Source organism: Apus apus, chromosome 3 (genome assembly GCF_020740795.1).
Source record: "Apus apus isolate bApuApu2 chromosome 3, bApuApu2.pri.cur, whole genome shotgun sequence".
NCBI lineage: Eukaryota > Metazoa > Chordata > Aves > Apodiformes > Apodidae > Apus > Apus apus.
Window position 1 is genome coordinate 117,509,073 of NC_067284.1, and position 20,311 is coordinate 117,529,383.

At 49.0% G+C, this 20,311-nt stretch overlaps 1 protein-coding gene across 3 annotated transcripts in view; it reads left to right on the top strand.

The window, feature by feature from the left end:
* The first annotated feature begins 13,916 nt into the window (after positions 1–13,916).
* ROCK2 (Rho associated coiled-coil containing protein kinase 2) overlaps positions 13,917–20,311 on the top strand; it is an 87,451-nt gene continuing 81,056 nt past the window's right edge. The window contains exon 1 of one of the 3 annotated variants that reach the window (XM_051613211.1): positions 13,917–14,194. In XM_051613211.1, coding sequence (XP_051469171.1) covers positions 14,045–14,194 — 150 coding nt within the window. In that variant the 5' untranslated portion in view covers positions 13,917–14,044. The remainder of the gene's footprint in view (positions 14,195–20,311) is intronic. The other 2 variants (XM_051613212.1, XM_051613213.1) reach the window with 2 other exon arrangements.

Here is a 20,311-nt window from a genome sequence, read left to right on the forward strand (position 1 = left end):
CCCTGAGAGCCTGGGCACTAGTGCAGAGTCAGGTGAGCCCACTGCAGAGCTTCAGGAAAAGGTCCTGAGTGATTCTGAACGTAGATACAAGTTATAAGCTCACTTTAAATATGAAAGAATCTTATTCTGAATTTGTATAATGCTTGAATGTTTATTTTTTTCTGAAACGTTATTAAGATTAATATCTTTTTGTCGAGTCCATACCTGTCTATCCTCAGCATATCTGTGTGTGTCAGCACTTCCCTCGGCTGCTGGAAGACTCTGCCTGTAATCCATGAAATAGCTCCAATAAGGTTTTGTTTTCCCCTCAGTGAGAAGGCTGAGCATTCAGTGCAGCAACCAGCACTAGCACCAGCCAGGATCTGGCCTTAGCAGTGGATCTGGATCTGTAACCAAAAAATGCCACAAGGTGCCAGTTCAGCCTGTTCTTGGTTTTAGAAATTTCAGGGTTTTCAGATGAGAATTGCAGTTTTTAAATAATGTGATTTGTAAAGAGAGAAGGTTGGTTTAAATTACTCTATTTTGGAAAGCACTAAAAAGACTTCAAATTCCTTCCTTTTGAATAATCTTCTTGCTGTGTGCAAAGAGCCTCCTTTCTCAAGAGGCTTGCTGGCTCCTGAGCCTGGGGAACTTGTGTGTGCACAGACTGTGACCTCAGCATTAAAACAGGTCATTTCCAAACGTGAAATAGAAGTTCTCTGATAAAAGTTCAATGTTCAGTAAATAATTTCAGAATTTGTTTGGATAATAAAGTTTTAAAGGGGGTTATAAATTAGAGATGGGCCCAGACCTTTAAGCACAAATTAAAAAGCAAATACTTGCAAATTTGGAGAGCAAAAAGGTCATTTGGCCCCATGTTTGTTATACCAGTCATTTGCAGTGAAGGTAACAGAATTCTCTGAAGACTGGGATTTCTGGTTGAGGTTTACCATGACCAAAGCACTTGTGACACAGCTGGGATTCAAACAGAAGGGTTCTAGATGTGGAAACATCACCAAAGGGGGAATTCTTTCCCTCCATTACTTGCAGCAGTAGCTGCTTGTAGGAAGTTACCTAGTTCGTTTACTTTACAAGCAGGCAAAAAGAAGTTCTCAGGCACAGGTACCTGGATCAACCATATCCTTCTCACTGTGGTAAGTGGTGAAATGTTAGCCTGGCACCTGGAACAAGGGAAGGACATAGCCTTTGGAAAAGGAGGACACCCAGTCAGGATCTGTCATGCTGTTATTGGTGAGGTCCATCTTTCTGTGACGGGACTGCCTTCTGACCATCTCGTGGTGAGGGTGTGCTCTTCTCCCAAGCCTGGCCTTGACCTCCTGTAACTCTCTGCTCAGGTGCTCACCACCAGGGGTGGCAGGGATGGATCTGGTCGTCATGGCTGCATCCTGCTCAGCGTGGGCTCAGGGGAGGCAGAGGACAACACCAGAGCCGAGGGCTAAGGGGAGGATGCACCCCCCTAGCCCGTGTGCTGGTCATTGTCCGACTCAAGCTAAATTTGGAAGAAACTTGCCCATCTGGTTGGTATGTGAGTGAATCTTAGCCCCATAAACTGAGCCCTCGGAGCTCTCCTGCATGGTAATGAACTGCAAGCCAGGATCTCCCCTTGAGCCAGGAGGCCTCTCGAGGTTACTGCTTGAGGTTAAGAGACTCCTTGCTGCAGCAGTCTGGTAAGGGGCTGACAGGGTGCTGAGCCTTGACATCTCTGTGATGCGCAGAATCGGTGGTGCATATCTCATCCTTCAGACACAAACTATTGACCAAGTCTAGGACCGGAACCAGCCGCACCTGGGCTCCTCCCTGGCGCTGCGCGGGTGCCGCGGCTGGAGCTCAGGGAGCTGGCGAGGAAGGGCTGAGGGTCGGGCCCCGCTGGCGCGCGCGGCCCCACCGGGCCCCCACGGCAGCGCGGGGTGGGAAGCGGGGTTGGATGGATCCCTTACAAGTGCAGGATAAGCAGGAGTTTGGTTTCCCTCGGCAGGGAGCACAACGCGCCTCCAACGGGCTCCCGTGGGCTCAGAGAACAGGCTGCCCAGGGAAGCTGTGGCTGCCCCATCCCTGGCAGTGTTGAAGGGCAGGTTGGATGGGGCTTGGAGCAGCCTGGGCTGCTGGGAGGTGTCCCTGCCCATGCAGGGGGCTGGGACTGGATGAGCTTTTAGGTCCTTTCCAACCCAAACCAGTCTGTGATTCTGTGATACAGACATTCACCCACAGTTGCTCATGCAGCACTTGCTGAACTTCGACAGTCTCACTCCCTCAGGAGGTGAAACTGCACCCACATGTGGATGATCCCGGGCTGGAACTGCCCCTGAGCAGGCAGGGAAGGACAGCAGCACCATGGCAAGCACTGGGTAAAGCAGAAATTGGAATTCCACCTGGAAGACGTCAGGGGCCAAGTAGAGAAGTACAATGTTTAGGTCTGATTTTGGTGGGTAGCAGGCAGAGCAGTGATTCCTCCAGATACGTAAGAAAAAATGAAGAGCTGCAAGTGCCCCAATCAAATAAGGAGTTACAACAGTTAATGGGAACTGTAGGATGTTGGAGGAAGCATGTATGTGGATTTTCTATCATTTCATGTCCATTGTACTCACAGAAAGGCAAACCCTGGGAGTAGAAGTTAGAACAGGGACTTAGGTCAAAACTCCAAATTAAAACCACATCAGTCACTGTGACCAGCACAGCCCTGTGACCCTATTAGAGCCAAATGGGGTTCCCCCAACACGTCACTTACCATAACCTGTTCCAAAGTGGCCCAAATGGGCCAAAGAGACCTTTATCATTTAGCTTAACCCCACTTAAAGAAATGGAACAACAATATTCTGAATGGGAAAAATGACCTTTTATCTTTAGTCCAAGCAGTTCAACAAGTTGAGAAATGCATCAGGGACAACATGTGCAAACCAGAGAACCATTTAGTTTACTAGAAGCAATGCTGAAGGGGACTGCCCCCTGAGAAGGAGCTGCACAAAACCCCACTGTCAGAAAATGGAATGCCTACCTCAAAGGAGCTGCAGAAAATATACAACTGACTGAAGAATACATCAAGGCTTCTGAAGTGCAGGTGTCCATAAACACAGAACTTTTAGTATTACGACAGCCTTTTAAACCTTCACCCCTTCTGGATGCACCTCTCCTCACAGGGTGCACCACAGGACACACTTGTTTTGTGGATGCCTCAGCAGGAAGATTCAACAGTAATGGCACAGGGAGGCCCTGGCATTAACTGCACTCCAGCACACGAGTAATAGGAGAAGATGAAGGCAGTGCACAAGAAAGAGCAGTTGTTTTGCAGCACAGAAGGGAGCAAAAATCATGCATGTAGACAATACTGTGTGGGCTGGTGTTGGATGGTGTCTCTGTCCACGGGAAACTTGGAATGGGGAAGTAAATGGATTCCCTATTTGGAGAAAAAAGACTGGCCATTATGAGTAGATACAGCCAGGAAAACACTTTTCAAGAGGGGAGAAGTAAAAGCTCATGCTAAAGATAATCAACAAGCCACAAAGTGGAATGAAAAGGTAGATGAGTTAACTAAAACTAGAAACCCAGAATCCTGAGTGATACCAGTTGTGAGGATGGTTACCTCTACCACTGAGCCACACAGGTTGGAGCACTGCTCTCTGCTGCACAGGGCAAGGCTGGCCTGAGACAGAAACCCTTGTGAAACTGTTCCCACAGAACGTCTCAGTGCAGATTGGAACTAAGTACAGATCATCCTGCTAAAGCACCAGCTCTGCAGATCTGTGAAGGGGAAACTTCATAGTTGACATGGCGAGTCAGACCATTCCAATCCTCTGTGGGATCTGGGGACATCCTTACAGGTGTGGGAGTTGTCTCCAGTTGTCTCAAACCTACCAACTCCTGCCATTAGCCCAGCTGATAATGGCTTACATCTTCCATGGAAGGAAGTGCAAGATTGGGCAAAACAAGAAGGAATCAAATGGATATTCCATACCCTCAATCAAATGGAATGGTAGGAAGAGCTGGTGGCTTATGGAAAAGGGATCTCACACCACATGAGGCTCGATAAGATATGCAACTTCCCAAAGTTCTCCATCAATTAAATAACCAGTAGGGACCTGCTGGAAGTCCTGGAAGCCAAGGATTCTTTGGGAAAGCTGACATTAGCACTTCACCTGCTGGGAAAAGAGCATTTCTGACAGCATTACTGCTCCTGAAAGAACCCGAAGGTGGCCATGGTCCCACACCCATGGGACATATGCCAGAGCACGGGACTACATCCTTGGCCTCTTGGCTGCAGTTAATGCACTGGGGTGCACTCAGGAACTGGATGGAGCGGGGATCCTACGGGTTCTGTCTGACTCCCCTGACTCCAGGGAGTGAGAGGCCAGGAAATAAAGGTAGAATGCCAGGTGAGCAATGGATCCACCCACGAGAAGGCATCTCAGATTTCTGTGTACAAGATTACATCAAACCCAAAAGCAAAATACACTTTACACCTCTGACACATTGGGCCGTTGGAACAATTTTACCTGAGTCCAATCTCCTTTTCTAGCTGGGCTCTGGGCTCAGCACAGCATGGGGGTGGCCATGTGTGATCAAAAATACCAGCCAACGAGTGCAGTGTTATTTAATCCTTCATGGCCTCCTAAATGAGTAGCTATTGGTGCAAATTAGTAACTCTGCAATCAAACTGACCTGTTCACCACTCCAAAATGTGATGGTTAGTGTGGGTGAACCCTCCCCTCTCCAAGACAAACGAGGAGAGACGTGACTGGTATCACAGGAACAGGATTGGGACTTCTAAATAGGATAAATGCCCCACAAGTGATTATAACAAATTAGAACACCCCGTGTGGTCTTCTCTATTAGCATTAGGAACTAACCAACGGCTCGTAGCTGATCTAGTGGCCCAGTGGGAAAGAATTAACAAAAGAGACCACCAGTGGGTGCACTTGGTGCAGCCTGCAATAGAGTGTCTCTAGCTTTGAGGTGTATCCCAGCCCAGCTGTGCCTGCCATCTATGGCAGCAGCAGTTATAACAGAAGGTGAAGCAGGCACCTCACCCGCCGAAATCTGAAAGGTAATTTGGGGTAATGCAACAAAATTTGAGAAAGAATTCCAATGCACTCATCTGCTCGGTTGTACTCTGCATGTGCCCTTGTTCAGAAGTGTCCAGAACACAAACTGTGTGTAGATGGGTGAGCTGTTTTCCCCGGGTGAGACTGACAAACACTCAGACACTCTTCCTGACCACAGAGCAGCTGTGAAGGTGCCCTCAGCCGTGCCAGACACTCTGCTGCCTTCAGGCTCTGAAGGACTGAGGCAAACTTCACAGCAGTCACTTGTGATGGCAGAACTTCCCTGACAGCCCTGGGCCACCAAACAGCACAAAGGGAAGATGTGGATTACTGTGTATTTATTAACTGATTGTGTCTTTCTGCCAGTCTGAAAGACTCCAGGCTATGTTAAAATCTTACTGCAGATTGAAGGTCAGGAGTCTTGCTTCTTTTCAAAAAGGCATTAAATTTGTGACATTAAATGATCACTTCATGGATTCTCAACAACAGGCACGTTCCACATGAAATTACCTTCTATTCCCCATCTGTAAATTACTGTTCCTTTACACATGGAGAGAGCACAGACAATTCTAGCTGGACAGAAGGGGTTGGAAGGCTGACCAGATATTGTCTGTGTGCTCTGTGTGTGTCTGAGGTTCTGTTGCCTGGAAATGAAAACAAGACAACAATAATTGTTTACATAGATGTCGCCTGAAAAGATCTCAGACATTTATCTGCCTCTGCTGGCTTAAAGCCAACTGACCATTTCTTAAATCGACAAGTGGGAGCTATTTTTGTGAGAGAGGGAGGGAAGTCAGCAACATGACATTTGTGATTTGGAGAGAAAAGGATACAGCTGTAGATGGGGGGGGGAAAAATCCCCCTAATGCCACTTAAGAAAGTTTTTAATCACCTTTGAAATAAAAGCAACTGATCAGGATGGTTTCTGTTCATTCAATTAATCACTTCTGATCAGCTTAACAAAATCGAGGTTCAACCAGAAGGAGTCACTCATCCTGTGCTTTACGGGCAGCAACAGTGGCTTTGATCTGGGCACAAGTGAGCTGCAGAAACTGCAGGTGGAACTGAGTGGTTGCTCTGCCATACTTGAGAGGTGATTCTCAGCCTAAGAGTGATCATGGCTTCACTGCAGCACTGCTGGTACTGCAGACAAATTCCTGAGACAGACAAGGAGGATTATCAGAAGGATGAGACCCGGGGTTTATGCTGCCCTGCAGAGAGGCTCTCCATGTGGGCTGTCCCCCAAGGGCAGCATTCCTTACATATATTCCCAGATATCCTCCTGACACCACCTCAGCTGCCACCAGGCAGCTTCGTGCCTCTGGCAAACCCTTCCTCTGTGTTGTGCCATTTGCCTCAAAGGGGTCACTGCCCCCATCACCTCTGCAAACTCCCATCCCACCTGCTCTGCAAAGGCTCCCAAGTGTGTACCAGGACCCTCCACTGGATGCTGAGAAGCCAGAATGTGTGAATGTACAAATAAAGGTTCCCCATCTTTATTTAACATATATTGTTGGGGTTTTTTTCCTTTTGTATCCCATCAGTTTTGTACCCTGAGGAACATCTGCAACGTATGATTAATCTTCAGTGCAACTTGCAGTTTTTTCAACAATGACAAAATTATCTCCTCTCTTGGTTAAATAACCTGACATTTCAATAGGCTTGGAGATAGGATTAACCCTTCCCTTGCCCCTTTCTTATCTCCTAGGTCACCTTTCTGCAGTGGCCACAGAGGAACTGGAATGGGTACGTCCTTCCAGCTTGCAGGTGGTAAAGCAGCCTGTGTGTGGGAGGTGCTGCTCTGGAAAGATGTGATGCCAGGGTGCCAGCAGGGCCACAGCAGCTGGTCAGAAGTCCCCTGCTTGAACTGCTTTCCACCATAAAACTCCCATTTGGTGCAAAGCAAACGGCTTCCTCCCAGATCCCCAGCTACTGCTTTCCTTCCAGCACATCAGACATGATCCACTCAACTCTTTTTGACAGCTCAAGTTCAAGGACTTCCAGATCTTGGAAGATCAGGGGCTCTGGGCTGTGGTGGTGCCAGCAGAGTGACTCTGTGGGCTGTGCAGCTGCCTGCAGTGCCTGTCGTGGGGAATCTTGGATAACTGCTGGAAAAATATGGGAAAAAGAGTTATTTTCTCGTGCAATCTGCCTCCCTGCTGCCATTCTGCAGGCAACAGCACAGCCAGCACTTGGCTCTGAGCTGGAATTCTGTGTGACTGTAACATTGCCTGCACTGTTATCCACTCCAGCTAGATTCCCACTTGTTTGTTTGTTTCCTGTGGCTTCGCTCGTACCTTGTGCCATGGCATGATCTGCTTACCCTATCAACAGGGCAGCACTATGCTCTCTGACAAAAGTACTTCTTTGGTTTTTTGGGGGGTTTTTTGGTATTTTTTTAAAATTAGTTCTAAATTAGTTGACTAGAAAAGGATGAAAAATTAATAGTGAAGAGTCCTCCCCTCAACTGGAAATGACTGGATGAGAAGGGCTGCAAAGAGAGGAAAAAATTGGTAAACTGAAGAAATAGGCATTAGTTGTAAGTGGTGTTAACGGGCCTCATGCACCCCAGAACAGCATCATTAATGAGACCTAATTTACTACTCTGGCTGGGCAGGTGGGTTGAACTCTTCTACTCAAGAAAAGATAGAAATGTGTTTTAATTTAGGTGGAAAAGAAGCAGTACAGATATTAAAAGTGATAAGAGCTGGATGATGTATTTATTTATTTATTTAATAGCTAATTCCCTGGGAAAAAAAATGTGGTTTCAGTCATGTCTAAACTATTCGCTTCAAATTTGCTGAATAGTTTTGGCTGGACAAAAAAAAAAAACCAACAAAAACAAAGGAGGGGATAAGCTGTGTTGGAGGGAAGTCCCCAGCTACCCAGCAGCTCCATGAGCAGAGCACTGGGGCAGCAGAGGCTGCTCAGCAGAGGCTGCTCCCAGGCAGGCTGGGCTCCCTGTCACCACTTGGGTTCTGCCCCGCCAGAGGGATGGGGACACACCTCCCAGGGGAGCACAAGGGTTCCCAGGGCTGGAAGCCTTGATTCTCATGCTCCTCCTCCCTGACCCAACTCACTGCCTTTTGTGCAGGGCAATGTCAGGAAGAATTTCCCCTTTCTCCCACTTCAGGGGTCCCCAGTCCTTTGACAGCTCCCTAAGGTGTAGAATTCTGCTTCAAATTCCCTTGGACTAGAGCTGGATTTCCTTACCCTGAGTGTCTCCATGCTATGAGATAAAAACAAAACAGAGATGGCCTCTCTTCTTTCAAGCATACAGAGCAAACATCCTACATCAGGTCAAACATTTAATGGTCCCTGCAAAGAAACACCTCCAGGTTATGTGCTTTCAGCAAGGAAAATGAGCCAGTTTGGTTCTGTCCAGACTCTGCTGGCTTTTTATTATATTCCCCACGGGTTTTGAACAAGAAATGCAACTTCCACAAAGTCTTTGGCTGCTGGTGAAAGTTTGGTTTCACTTTCATCCAGGCTGCACGGGCTCCTGACAAACTGTCACATCTGCAGCCCCGGGAGCAGACGAGAAGCAGGCCCAGGGCTCCAGACACCAGCCCCTGCCCACGTCCTGCAGCCCCTCCAAACACTGACCACATCACAGGTCTTTCTTTTCTTGCTGCCTTGACTCAGGTGCAGGTTGTGCCAAACCCGCATCATTCATAGCTAGAAGCTGCATTTCCTGCCTAAGCCCACCCGTGGCCAGCTCACATGCACATCTCCTGCCAGCACTGCTCTCTGCAGAGCTCTTGGTGCTGGGCAAGCACTGCACAGCTCAGTCACCCCTGGACTCAGCACAGGGGGCTGCTCAGGTCACCTCACACAGAACAGGCTGCCTTGCTCCTTCATCTCTGCCCAGCTCTCACTTTCAGCTCCTCTCCTTCCACACAGATGAATGGAACTATTTATGTTCAGCACTGTTTGTACTTGGTCTTGCCTTTACCCCATCTTGCTTCAGAACTCTGGTGCTCACCTGATACCAAATGTATTAAAATAATTTAAGTTTTTCTTCCAATTTGGATGTAACAGCCACTTCTACGGCAATTTTCATTTTCATACCTTAATTTTGTTTATCCACTTGTTTCAATATCATCACCCATCACCAAAGCCTAGATGAAGTGTTCCTCTGGACTGGGGCAAAACTGAGCTCATCTACCTGCACCCTCCTCTCAGGCAGGTGCAGAGGGCAGTGAGGTCTCCCCTCAGCCTCCTCTGCTCCAGACTGAACATCCCAGCTCCCTCAGCTGCTCCCCATCAGACTGGTGCTCCAGCCCCTTCCCCAGCTCCACTGCCCTTCTCTGGACACGCTCCAGCCCCTCCATGTCCTTCCTGCAGTGAGGGGCCCAGAGCTGCACCCAGAGCTGGAGCTGCAGCCTCCCCAGTGCCAGCACAGGGCACCAGCCCTGCCCTGCTCCTGCTGGACACACTGCTCCTGATGCAGGCCAGGGTGCTGGTGCCCTTCTTGGCCACCTGGGCACACGGGGGCTCATGTTCAGCTCTCCACCAGCACCCCAGGTCCCAGCCACTGAAAAGCTGCACCTGAACTAGTGCAGTCCCTATTGCTCTTATTCCTATTTTACAGCCCCTTCCAGTTCCCCAGGAGCAGGCACAGCCACCTTAGCTGTTTACACCCCAGACTGGCTTGTTTTCCCCACCAGTAACATGAGCTAAGTCTTGATGACCAGCAGAGCTAATGACAGTCCTAGCATGGAGACACATCACGTGGGCACCCAGAGATGCACACAGAACTACAACAATCACCATCTGGGTGTTGCCTGTTCTAGACAAGTCCCTCTCCACTGGCATTCCTCCCAGTTGCTGGGGGTGTTTGGTGCCCAGGGTTCTACTCTCACTTTTCAAGCCGGTTCCTGCAGACTTATGGCTAAAGGCCAGATCAAAAGAAGGATTCATTAGGTGTTTACAACGGTTCTTACACCAAAATCCAAAACTGCTCTTCCCAATAGCCACCTAGCTGTGAGGGTTGCTAAGTTTGCTCCCTGCCTTTCTGCCTGCATCCTGCTGAGCACTCTCTTGGCCAGTCTAGAGCCTTTTCTGCCTGGCCTCTTTAACATCTTATTAATGCATTTTTACTGCATAAAGATTGCTTCGGAAGAATGCATCCTTCAAGTGGCCAAGCCACACACACACCTGCAAGATAGTGGCCAGGAACTTTATTTGGAGGTGGAATATGCAGCGTGCATTGTGACAGGATGAAGGAGAATAGGTATGTGGGTTCACTCTAAAGAATTCTGGATGGACATATGGGTCCAGATCATGAATCATCTGGGAAAACCTGGGGCTTTGGGCACAGTTCTCGCAGTGAGTTGTGTTCAGAACACAGCTGGGCACTGCTTTCTAACATGTCTGCTTCTCCTCAGGAGCCTCTGTGCTTGGACCTAGACTTTGGGTTCCATTTTGGGGAGCAGGTGTTTGTTTAGATGTTTGATCTTAAATCCAGAACAAACTCTGAGAAGTGCTTGTGTTCATCTGGGTATTGTTCACTGGAAGAGACAAGGATTACAGGCATGCAAGGGATGGGACTGAATCAGTCCTTAGTCCCTTTATCAGAATTCAAAGCAGGCAGAAACAGCTTTGAGAAGCTCTGGCCAGCACTTCTGAGGGTCCAGCAGCTTTGTATCCTGCACACTTCCAATTTCACAACTTCTACAGCGTGGAAGGTAAAGGAAGTGCAGGAGATAATGGACACAGCATAAAGAGGAGTGGCAGAAACCCTGCTCAGCTCTGAGGTCTAGAAGCAGCCTAGTACAGCAGGACGGGGAGATTTCTAACCCAGAGTGGCCCTTGGAACCACTTTTACTTATGCTTGTAGGGCCACAGAGCCTCAAACTCTGCAGCAAAGGAAAACTTGAGGACACTTCGTCCTTCTCTCCAAGTGAGGCTCCCTGCAAGTTTCCTCCTGGGACCTGGAGCAGAGAATCTGGCACATCAGCATCACGTAGGCATTCCAATTAACCCAGATTCACAGTTTCACTTCTGTCTTCCTGATGCATCTCAGAACCTATGAAACTACCTTATTAACAAAAGTTAGCTGGGGAGAATTATGGAACCAATTAACAGAAAGACAGGCAGAGACCAAGTCCTGCATGATCAGGACACACCCAGGTATTATGCAGCCACCTAGGTTTCATACCTCCTTTTCTTGATCCTCTGGTATTTGTGTTTAAGATATGCATCTTTAGATACTGGATTCTACTTGAGATGCTAAACATGAATTTTAGAGACTCAACCAATTAGTACAATCAACTGCCCTGTCAGCATTGCTGTTACGTTCTCTGTACAACACATCCAGACTGGGAGCTTTTAGGATTTGCAAAAGCCTTGGTGAGAATGACAGCACCATCAATCAGCAGCACAGGCCAGCTGAAAAGCCTGAACTAGCCAGCAGCAAGTGCTAAAAACACAGCAGCCTTTTCTCCTAAAACAGCTGCACCAACGGGCACTTTGTCTCCTTTTTATCTTTTGCAGCAGCTAAGTAGTTAAAGCATGCCTGAGGTCCAGAGCCAAAGCCCTCTTCCTGAGAAGGCCTGATCCCTATGGAACACCCTAAAGGAACGACCTGAAGCTGGTGACTTTTAACCAATAAGCCCAGTTTACCAGCTTCTTACAAGTCTGCTCATAAAAATGCAGCCAGTTCTGGAAAAGGTCAGCAGCTAATTCCCCAGGACATATTGGGACCACAGACAGCTGAAGAGTTAAAGGCATTTCAGAGAGCAGAGAGGGAGGAGAAAGATCCACCTGTGGGCTCAGGTTTAAAGTAGCAGCATGCACACTGGAAGGCTTGGACTTTGCCTTACAAACCACAGTAAGTAACGATTGACAGTTCACTGGACCAGACTCCAAAACTATCATACATGGGCCAAGTGACAACAGCCCCACCTGAGGCAGGCCCTGCCGGGGACAGGTGATCTGCCACCACGAGCAGAAAAGGCAGAACTCTAAAAAGGCTGCAGGTGGGGCTGTTATATTTTTCCTTCAGGACACCCATAAGAAATCTGCTCAAACCACATGTTAAAACAGTGTTTTTCACAAATACTGAGGGCAGGACCTGACTTTCTAGGTACTCTGTTTGGCACTTAATAATTTATAACCAGCAATAGAGCTTCTGCTGCTAGACCTTAGCTGATGATACTGTGGAGGATTTGTCATCTACAAAGGAATTCATCTGACTGCGGCTGCCAATTTGTCCCTGTAACAAAGTAAAACTCACTTAATCAGTAAATAGATACATCCTGAAGGCCAGAGGGACAGATCTATTGGGCAAGAATTTCAAGAAGGTGCTGTGTCTACACACTTGCTTTTGAAGTCACAATCACACTTTTTTTTTTTTTTTTGTATGCAAAAAGGGCTTTTAGGCTTATTTAAGTATTTGTTATGGTCATTTAAATAGCACCCTGAACAATGTCACTAAATCACATAAGCTAAATAAGTAAAGATTAGTTTTTAGAAAGCTTTTTTTTAATAGGTGAGAAAAATGAGGAGAAGAGCAGCAGCTTGCCTGCAGCCAAAGGGAAACTGTGGAGAGAGCTGAGATCTTCCCAACACCTGGACTCAAGAGCTCATCGAAATCAACCCCAAAGCTGCTGCTGACCTGAGCAAAACGTGGCACGGGCTCCATCTCGACCACTGGAGACAAGCTGACGTTTCTGGTCCTTTGTCCGTACTTAACTTAAACCCCTTCTTTAGAACAAAACACAGCATTTCTGCCGTGCTGCCCACAACGCATGAGGAGGCGGCGCTGGAAGAGATGCTTCTCTTAGGCAGCTGAGAGCTTTTAACGCGGGGCCGTGTCACTTCCCAGTCCTACCGAGGCGCACATCCCAGCCCCAGCAGCCACCCTGCTGGCTGCTGCACCTGCTCGCTTGTCCCGAAGCAAACCGGCGGAGCGAACCGCCTGGCTGTGCCTTGTTTGCCGGTGCAGCGGGTGGGTCCTGCCCCGCTCTCGGGACGCAGCGCTCCCGCCGCGCCGACCCCCGGCGCCTGTGCCCAGGGCGCTGCCGGGCTCCCGCGGGTGCTGCAGCGACGGAGGCAGGAGCCAGGATGCCCGGCGTGGCCGTTCGCAGCACCCCCGGGGGCTGTGTCGGGGTGCAGGGGCTTGGGCGCCGGGAGCGGCTGCTGCGGCGGGTGTGGGGTGATGCTGCGGGCCGGGGGGCCCGGCTGCGGGGCCTCCCCCCGCACCAGGCCACTGACTGACGCCGCCGCCTTCTCCTCGACTGCCGCTCCTTCCCGAGCCGAAAGACGGGCCCGTTCCTCCTGGCAGCTGCGGGCCGGCCCAGCCGCCCGGGCCTCGCTGCCCCGGGCAGCCGCCTGCAGGCCCCGGCCCGCCGGCCTGCTCCCCGCGCTGCCGCAGCCCGGCCTCGCCGCCGCTCTTCCCGGCCCCGGGAGCGGGGGGGGAGCGTCCCTCCGCACGGCCTCGCGGGGCCCAGGGAGCTCTGCGGCTCCCCGGACCAGCGCGGTGTGCGTGTCACGGCGGGCGGGCCGCGGCCTGAGCCCGCGGGGCTCGGGGCCTGCCGGGCCGGGAGGCGAGGCCCGCGGGGCAGGCCCGGCCGGCGGGGCACGCGGCTCCCGCCCGAGCGGCGGGGCGGGCGGAGCGGGAGCAGCCGCAGCCCAGCGCGGCTCCGCGGCGGCCGCTGCCCCCTCCCTGCCTGCCCTGCCCTGCCCTGCCCTGCCCGACTCCCCCCGCCGGGGAGCGGGCGCCCGGTGCCGTGTCCCGGCGGGCGGAGGGCCGCCCCGAGCAGGGGGAGAGGCGGGGGCGCGGCGGGAAGCGCCCGCTCCCTCCTTCCCTCCCTGTCTCCCTCCCTCCCAGCGCTCCGCGCCCTCTCCCCGCGCCCGGGCGGAGCAGCGGCCGCTTCCCCGCGCCCTGGATGCCCGGGCGGCCCCGCCGCCCCCCGCCCCCGCCCGCCTCCCGGCCGCGCTAGGCCCCGCGCCGGGCCGCCCCGCTCGGCCCCTCCTCCCGCCGCCGCCGGGCGGGCCGCAGGATGAGCCAGCGGCCGCCGGGGAAGATGTCGGCGGCTCCTCGCGCGGCGGAGGCGCTGGAGGCGGCGGCGGGGATGCTGGAGGGCCGCCAGAGGAAGCTGGAGTCCATGATCCGCGACCCGCGCTCCCCGGTCAACGTGGAGAGCCTGCTGGTGAGGGGCCGGGCGGCGGGGAGCGCCGGGCGGGGAACAAAGGAGCCGGGAGGGAGGCAGGCAGGGGGGACGGGGCTCCCGGCCCCTGCCCCGCGCCTCTCCAGGGGGCAGGGGGGCTCGGGGGGGCGGGCAGCGGGGCCCCCTGCCCGGCGGGACCGGCCCTGCCCGGCGGGGCGGCTGGCGGGGGGAGGCGGGCAGTGCCGGGCAGCCCTGACCCGGCCGGGAAAGCGCCTTTTGTTGTTTGCCCTGCGTCGTTTTTTGTGTTTTTTTTTTTTTTTTTTTTTTGATGGGTCGTTCGGGGTTTTGTGTTGGGTTTTGTTGTGTTCCCCCCCTCTCCCAGCGTCGTTCGCACCGTTTTACTTTCCCGCCTCCCCACACCGCAGCGTGTCCCCTCCCGCAGCCGCGGCCTTTGTGTGCCCCGCCGGGCAGGGCCCCCGCCTCGGCCCCGCTGCCCGCCCCGCCGCGCCCGCCGCTCGCCGGGCCCCCGGAGCCCCCCGGGGCAGGACACGCCTCGGGGGAGCCTGGCTGGGGCATCCCGGGGGGGTCCCGTCTGTTTTCCGCTGGGGCAGATCGATCCGTCTGCATCCCGTTTCAAACGGCGTTTATTTTTTTTCCTGCCAGTGTACGAAATGTGATTTCCTTCAGCAAGAAATCCGTGCCCTCGGGAAGGATTGGAAGGGGCTTGTGTTTCCCCATTTAAAACATCCCAACCCTGGAAGGGCAGCGAGAGGGAGCCTTGGTTGTTATTTTTTTTAAAAACTGAACTTGAGGGTCTTCAAACCGTGTATATTTCCTGCCTGTCCCAAGGCTTCCTATGTGTCCCGGTTCTGAGGAACAGAAAAGGAGGAGGGGGGAAAAAAATCCCAGTCCTTCCAAGAGTTGCTCAAGGCACTTACACTGAGTCTCTCTTTCCCCCCCCGCCCCCCCTGCTTTCAAATGACTCAGTTCTGTTTGGCCAAAAATACAGGAACTGACTGAACAGTATGTATGGCTGCGCTGTGTGGAGGATATAGGAATTTCCTATAACATCTGAAAAATGTCCTCCTCGGGGCTGTGGGGCTCCCCTCATGGATGTCCAGAGGCAGGGTGGCTCCCAAGGGCCGTGCTGCCTTCACAGCAGCTTTTGCCTGGGCCAGAGCAAAGAGAGCTGCCTCTGGGCTTTGCTCCCAGCGTTTTCACTTCGGTATTTTGCTAGGAAAACTTTGACCTGTGGCCAAGAAAAGAGCAGTTTAAAAATAGTACAGTCGTTCTGAAAAATGCATCAGGTTAATACTTAACCGCAGTAGACTTCTTCACACTTTCTGCTTTTGTGCTCAACAGTGTGTTTCTTTTATTCTCTTGCCTGCTTTGCCTTGGACATAGCTTAGAGACACTAAAAACTGTATGTTTCTGAAGAGAAATTCCAAGTGCAAAATTGAGGCTGGGCTGCTTAGCACTTTGTTCTTTTTTTAATGTTTTGTATGCTCACATGTAGACCACTTCATGTGATACAGTGGACCCATGAGACAGTGTTAGCTGGGATGTAGATGTGTATTTTTTTATAGTAAAGGTTGTCACTTCTATCTACACTCTCTCTGTAGGTATTGTTTAAAAATTATCAGCAAGTAAAATAGAATGCTAATCAATCATATTTCCTAGGTTGTGCTTTCTGTGGATCTATGTATGAAGTAACTACTTCAGGTTTATTTTTTATTCTGACTTAGGAAATTTGCAATGAATTTAATAGAATCATGGAATGGTTTGGGTTGGAAGGGACCATAAAGATCACCTAGTTCCAGCCCCCCTGCCATGGGCAGGGACACCTCCCACCAGCCCAGGCTGCTCCAAGCCCCATCCAACCTGCCCTTCAACACTGCCAGGGATGGGGCAGCCACAGCTTCCCTGGGCAGCCTGGGCCAGGGTCTCACCTCCCTCACAGCAAAGAATTCCCTCCTCATCTCTCACCTCAATCTCCCCTCCTCCGGTTTTAATCCATCCCCCTTGTCCTCTCCCTCCCTGTCCTTGTCCCAAGTCCCTCCCCAGCTTTCCTGGAGCCCCTTCAGGCACTGGAAGGTGCTCTAAGGTCTCCCTGGAGCCTTCTCTTCTCCAGGCTTAACACCCCAGCTCTCCCAGCCTGTCTCTAGAGCAGAGCTGCTCCAGCCCTCAGATCAATTTTTCCTTTAAAAGCCTTTCATTTTGTTCTTTGGTATTGTTGCTTTATGCTGTTTGACATTGATTGTGCATTGGCATTCTGCTAGGCAAGCTGTGTATGAAAACATTCAAACTGCAGAATTTACCTGTTTACTAAAGAGCTCACTTTCAGTCTAAATTATCCTAAGTGGAAATGTATGTCTACTTTTAACTGAAAACACAGCAACAGAAACTGAGACTCAGGGAAAACGTCTTAAAAAGGCTAGCTGGAATGCCAGTATTTCATCCTCCAAAAATAACATAACGAAAACTAAAAATGTGGAATGGAATTCAAAATGGAATTCATTTCCTTACACTGTAAAAAGTCATAAACAGTTGCATTTTGTGTGCATGCTTTATTTTTGGGAAGCCATAAAAAGCAAAAAACTAGCTGTTAATCTCCAACATGTGGTGCAAATCTGAAAGACATGAAAAGCTGAGGTAATAAGCTGTCCTTCTGGAGATGCTGATTCCACTGCCTCTCAGGAGATAATTTATTCAGTGCCTCTAAATGAAGAGACTTTCTTTGTGTACGTTCCTGACCACAGGATGGCTGACCACATCCATCCATTTTTTCAGCAGGAGAACCTATGAAGCCAGATACATTGATGGATTATTTTCTTCCCCTCCCCTTTTGGGGCTCAGGAGAGACCATTAGGTTTTCTAATGAGTTTTTTTCTGTTTTGTGTGCCTTAACACTTGTCTATTTATGCCTGCTTTGAACATAATCATTTGCATTTGATTAAAATGTATCTTGGAAGAACTGGAATAAGACATATGCAGTCTTAATTCAGAGGCATTAGGAGATGGAGAACTTGTTGTTTATTTTGTCCCGGTAGTTAGTCATGAAGGCAAAAAAAAAAAAAGTAAATAAAAATGTGTGGCATGGTTATCATCATTGGTTATCATGGTTACTATCTTTTTTCTGCTAAACGAAAAAAAAAAAGCATAGAGGACTTTATACTCATTAGCATGATTCAGATGCATGACCTGCACTTGGTGGGTTTCTTCTAGGTTTGGTCAGATAAGAGGTGGAAATGAGAGCACTGGAGCTGTGAGCACTGTCCCAGGATAGGTTTCAGCAGAGACCACCTACAAAGGGAAGCGGGTTTTGCAACCTCCTTTAGACACAGACTGAGTGCTCTCTTTCTCCTTGTAGCATGTGGAAAGCCTGTGTTAAGTTGCCTATGCTCAGATAAATAACCTTTTTATTGTCACAGCCTTCTGTTGGTACCACCTCTTACTCTTTTTGGTCATATCATATAGCATCAGTGGCTGTGAAAACCTGCTTTGTGTATTACGTTTAGGTTGTGCAGATCACTTTGTAAAAATGCTGTGTTCTTATAATTTCCTCTTCTACTAGTCTGTGTCATCCACTAATTTAATGAAATGACATTTTTAAGTGTACTGCACATGCACATTGGTGATAGTGCTGAATGGTATTTGACCTTGGGTAGTCTGTAAGAAACCCTTCTACAAAAACATTCCTAGTTGACAGCCACATATAAGAAGAGCTTAGTGGTTTTCAAGTACATTTGTGTGTCTGTTCTTTTACATATATACTCTTATCTACGGTATTAACTGAGTTGCTTTATATAATACTAAATGCACCTTATTCTAGGGTGCATGGGTGTTAGCTGAACACTTCATGTGCTCTAAAGCTGGAGCAGATAGATCCATGTAGGCTGTGTAAAACTAATCCAGACCTCCACTTCCTTGCCATGTGTAATTGTATCACTTCAGCACATGCTGAACTCGACTTTAGAGTTTTATGGTGGTGACGAATAGCTCTGATAAATGTTATCATCCTCCTCCCTGCAGTTGTCTGCCTGGTTGGTCCCTTTGCTGGAGCTGCAGTCAGATCAGTTGGCTAGAGAAAGGAGCTGGTGTCTGCCCTCGGGCTTGTTCGGTACAAGCCTCAGGATTTTACTGTTAAGCTTAAATCTTAACAGAACACTAGAAATGTAAAATGTTGAGTATCTTCTGCCTGTTGTGCCATGGTTGTGTCAGCCTTTGAAAGGAGGAGTTATTCAAACTGTTAATTAGGCAATTCAGAAGTGAAATTGTGAGCACAGCGCTGGGCTGCTTTGGGAACATGTTCATGGTGGACTGAGGAATGAAGAGATGACTGGCAGGAGAATGCTTAAGTGTCTTGGAGTACACACGCCTTAAAATGTAAAAAAACCCACAACAACTCTGAACTAATTTGCTATTTATTTCTTTGTTAAATAAAGCTGACAGGCAAACTGTGTATTTATACTGGTTTGAATATGAATAGACGTTCATCGAAGTTGATCCTTGCCATTGAGACCCTAGGATTCTGCTCCTAATGAAAAGTGGGTTGCAGATACAGCTGCGACTCAGATCCTTTCAATAGGTGCATCTGTCCGTAGCAATCTCGTCAGCTGGATAGATACCAACTTTACACCAAGAGTGTTAATTTAGCAGATCACTAGGCTGAGCTCTGCTAATACAGGCTCTCCAGGTCGTCACGTGCCTCTCTTTGCCAGGTTTTGGCCTTTGGATCTTTCAAAGTGTTTCATATTAATATGAAAGTTGTGAATCTTCCTAAATTTTCCACATAATTTTGAATCAGTAAGGACGATCTGCTGTGTTAATTTGAGCCAGCCTGCACAGGGAAGAGCTGAAGACAACAGTTGGCAGGATCTGGTCTGAAATTCATTGCTCAGGAAGTAGTTGAAAGGCCAAATGATTCTCTGTTCTCAAAGAAATATATTTTCTTGTTTGTTACAGTTCTTGTGCTGTTATTTCTCTGTTAGCTCCTGATTCTTTCAATAAACTTTCTATTTTTGATCTGAAATTTCAGAACATCTACTGCAGAGTAGAAAAAGATGAGCTTTAAAGTAACAGAATTGTCTTTTGTTCGTTGTTCCCCTGTGATGGATTTTCATATATAGCAACACTGTTAACTGGAAAAGACAGCTCTGTTTTCTTACAGTTTTACATGTTCTGATATTCTGTTTTATTCCACGCTAGGATTAAAGCATTTCGCTTTCAGTTTAAGGAAGCAAAAAAGCCAGTTTGCTCAGCCTCTGGACTCTGCACATGAGACGTGTGTGTGTTTGGTGTGTGCATTCCCAAGAGGAGTGTTCACTCCTAGTGTTGGACCTGTACTGATCAGGTTGCAGGGTGGGCCATTAAGATCATTTAGTTGTTCTGTCTGTAGCAATTTGAGGGGGAAAAATTATGATCAGCAGACTATTGAATTGGCACAGTTCTCTTCTGCCTTATTTGTGCTGAAATAAAAATTCAGGAAGTCTTCACTTGTCCATATATTAGTAGCTTCAGTGTCAACTGGGGAATGTGTGCAATTGCTCATTAAAACCTGCTTTTTAATGTACATTTTCAGTTTTCAACAAATTGCAGAGCAATGCCAAATGGATTGGCTATTTGTCCAGTGATGCAATCCTTAGCAAAGCTACCTCATGTAGAAAGAAGAAATGCTGCCACAGTAACCGTGCTCTGCAGCTATCCAGGATTTCTTGCCAGTGTTTGAGCTACAGAATTTGACTGGAATTGTATCACTGCCACAGAGGAACTGACCTTGGATTTTACGGATGCAAGTGATAGAAACTTGGTAGTAGTGTTTTACATAATCAACTAATATAATTATATAATTATATAATTATATATATATTCATAACCAATAAGGGCAAGGTTGTTTTTTTGTTGTGGGTTTTTTTGTTTTGTTTTTTTTTGAGAAGGAGAATGCTATTTTGTGTCCAAGAGTGTTCAAGGCTGCTACATTGAAAAACACTTCTGGTAACAAATTTATTTAAAATACTTTTCTCTTGGTACATCCCATTGGATAAGGACAAGAATACTATGTTTATATTGGCAGTCTTTGCAAGTAATAAACTTATTTTAATGAGTCTTTCGTTATGTAAACAGAGCGTTGAATGCAGGGCTCAGTTCGAAGCCTTACCT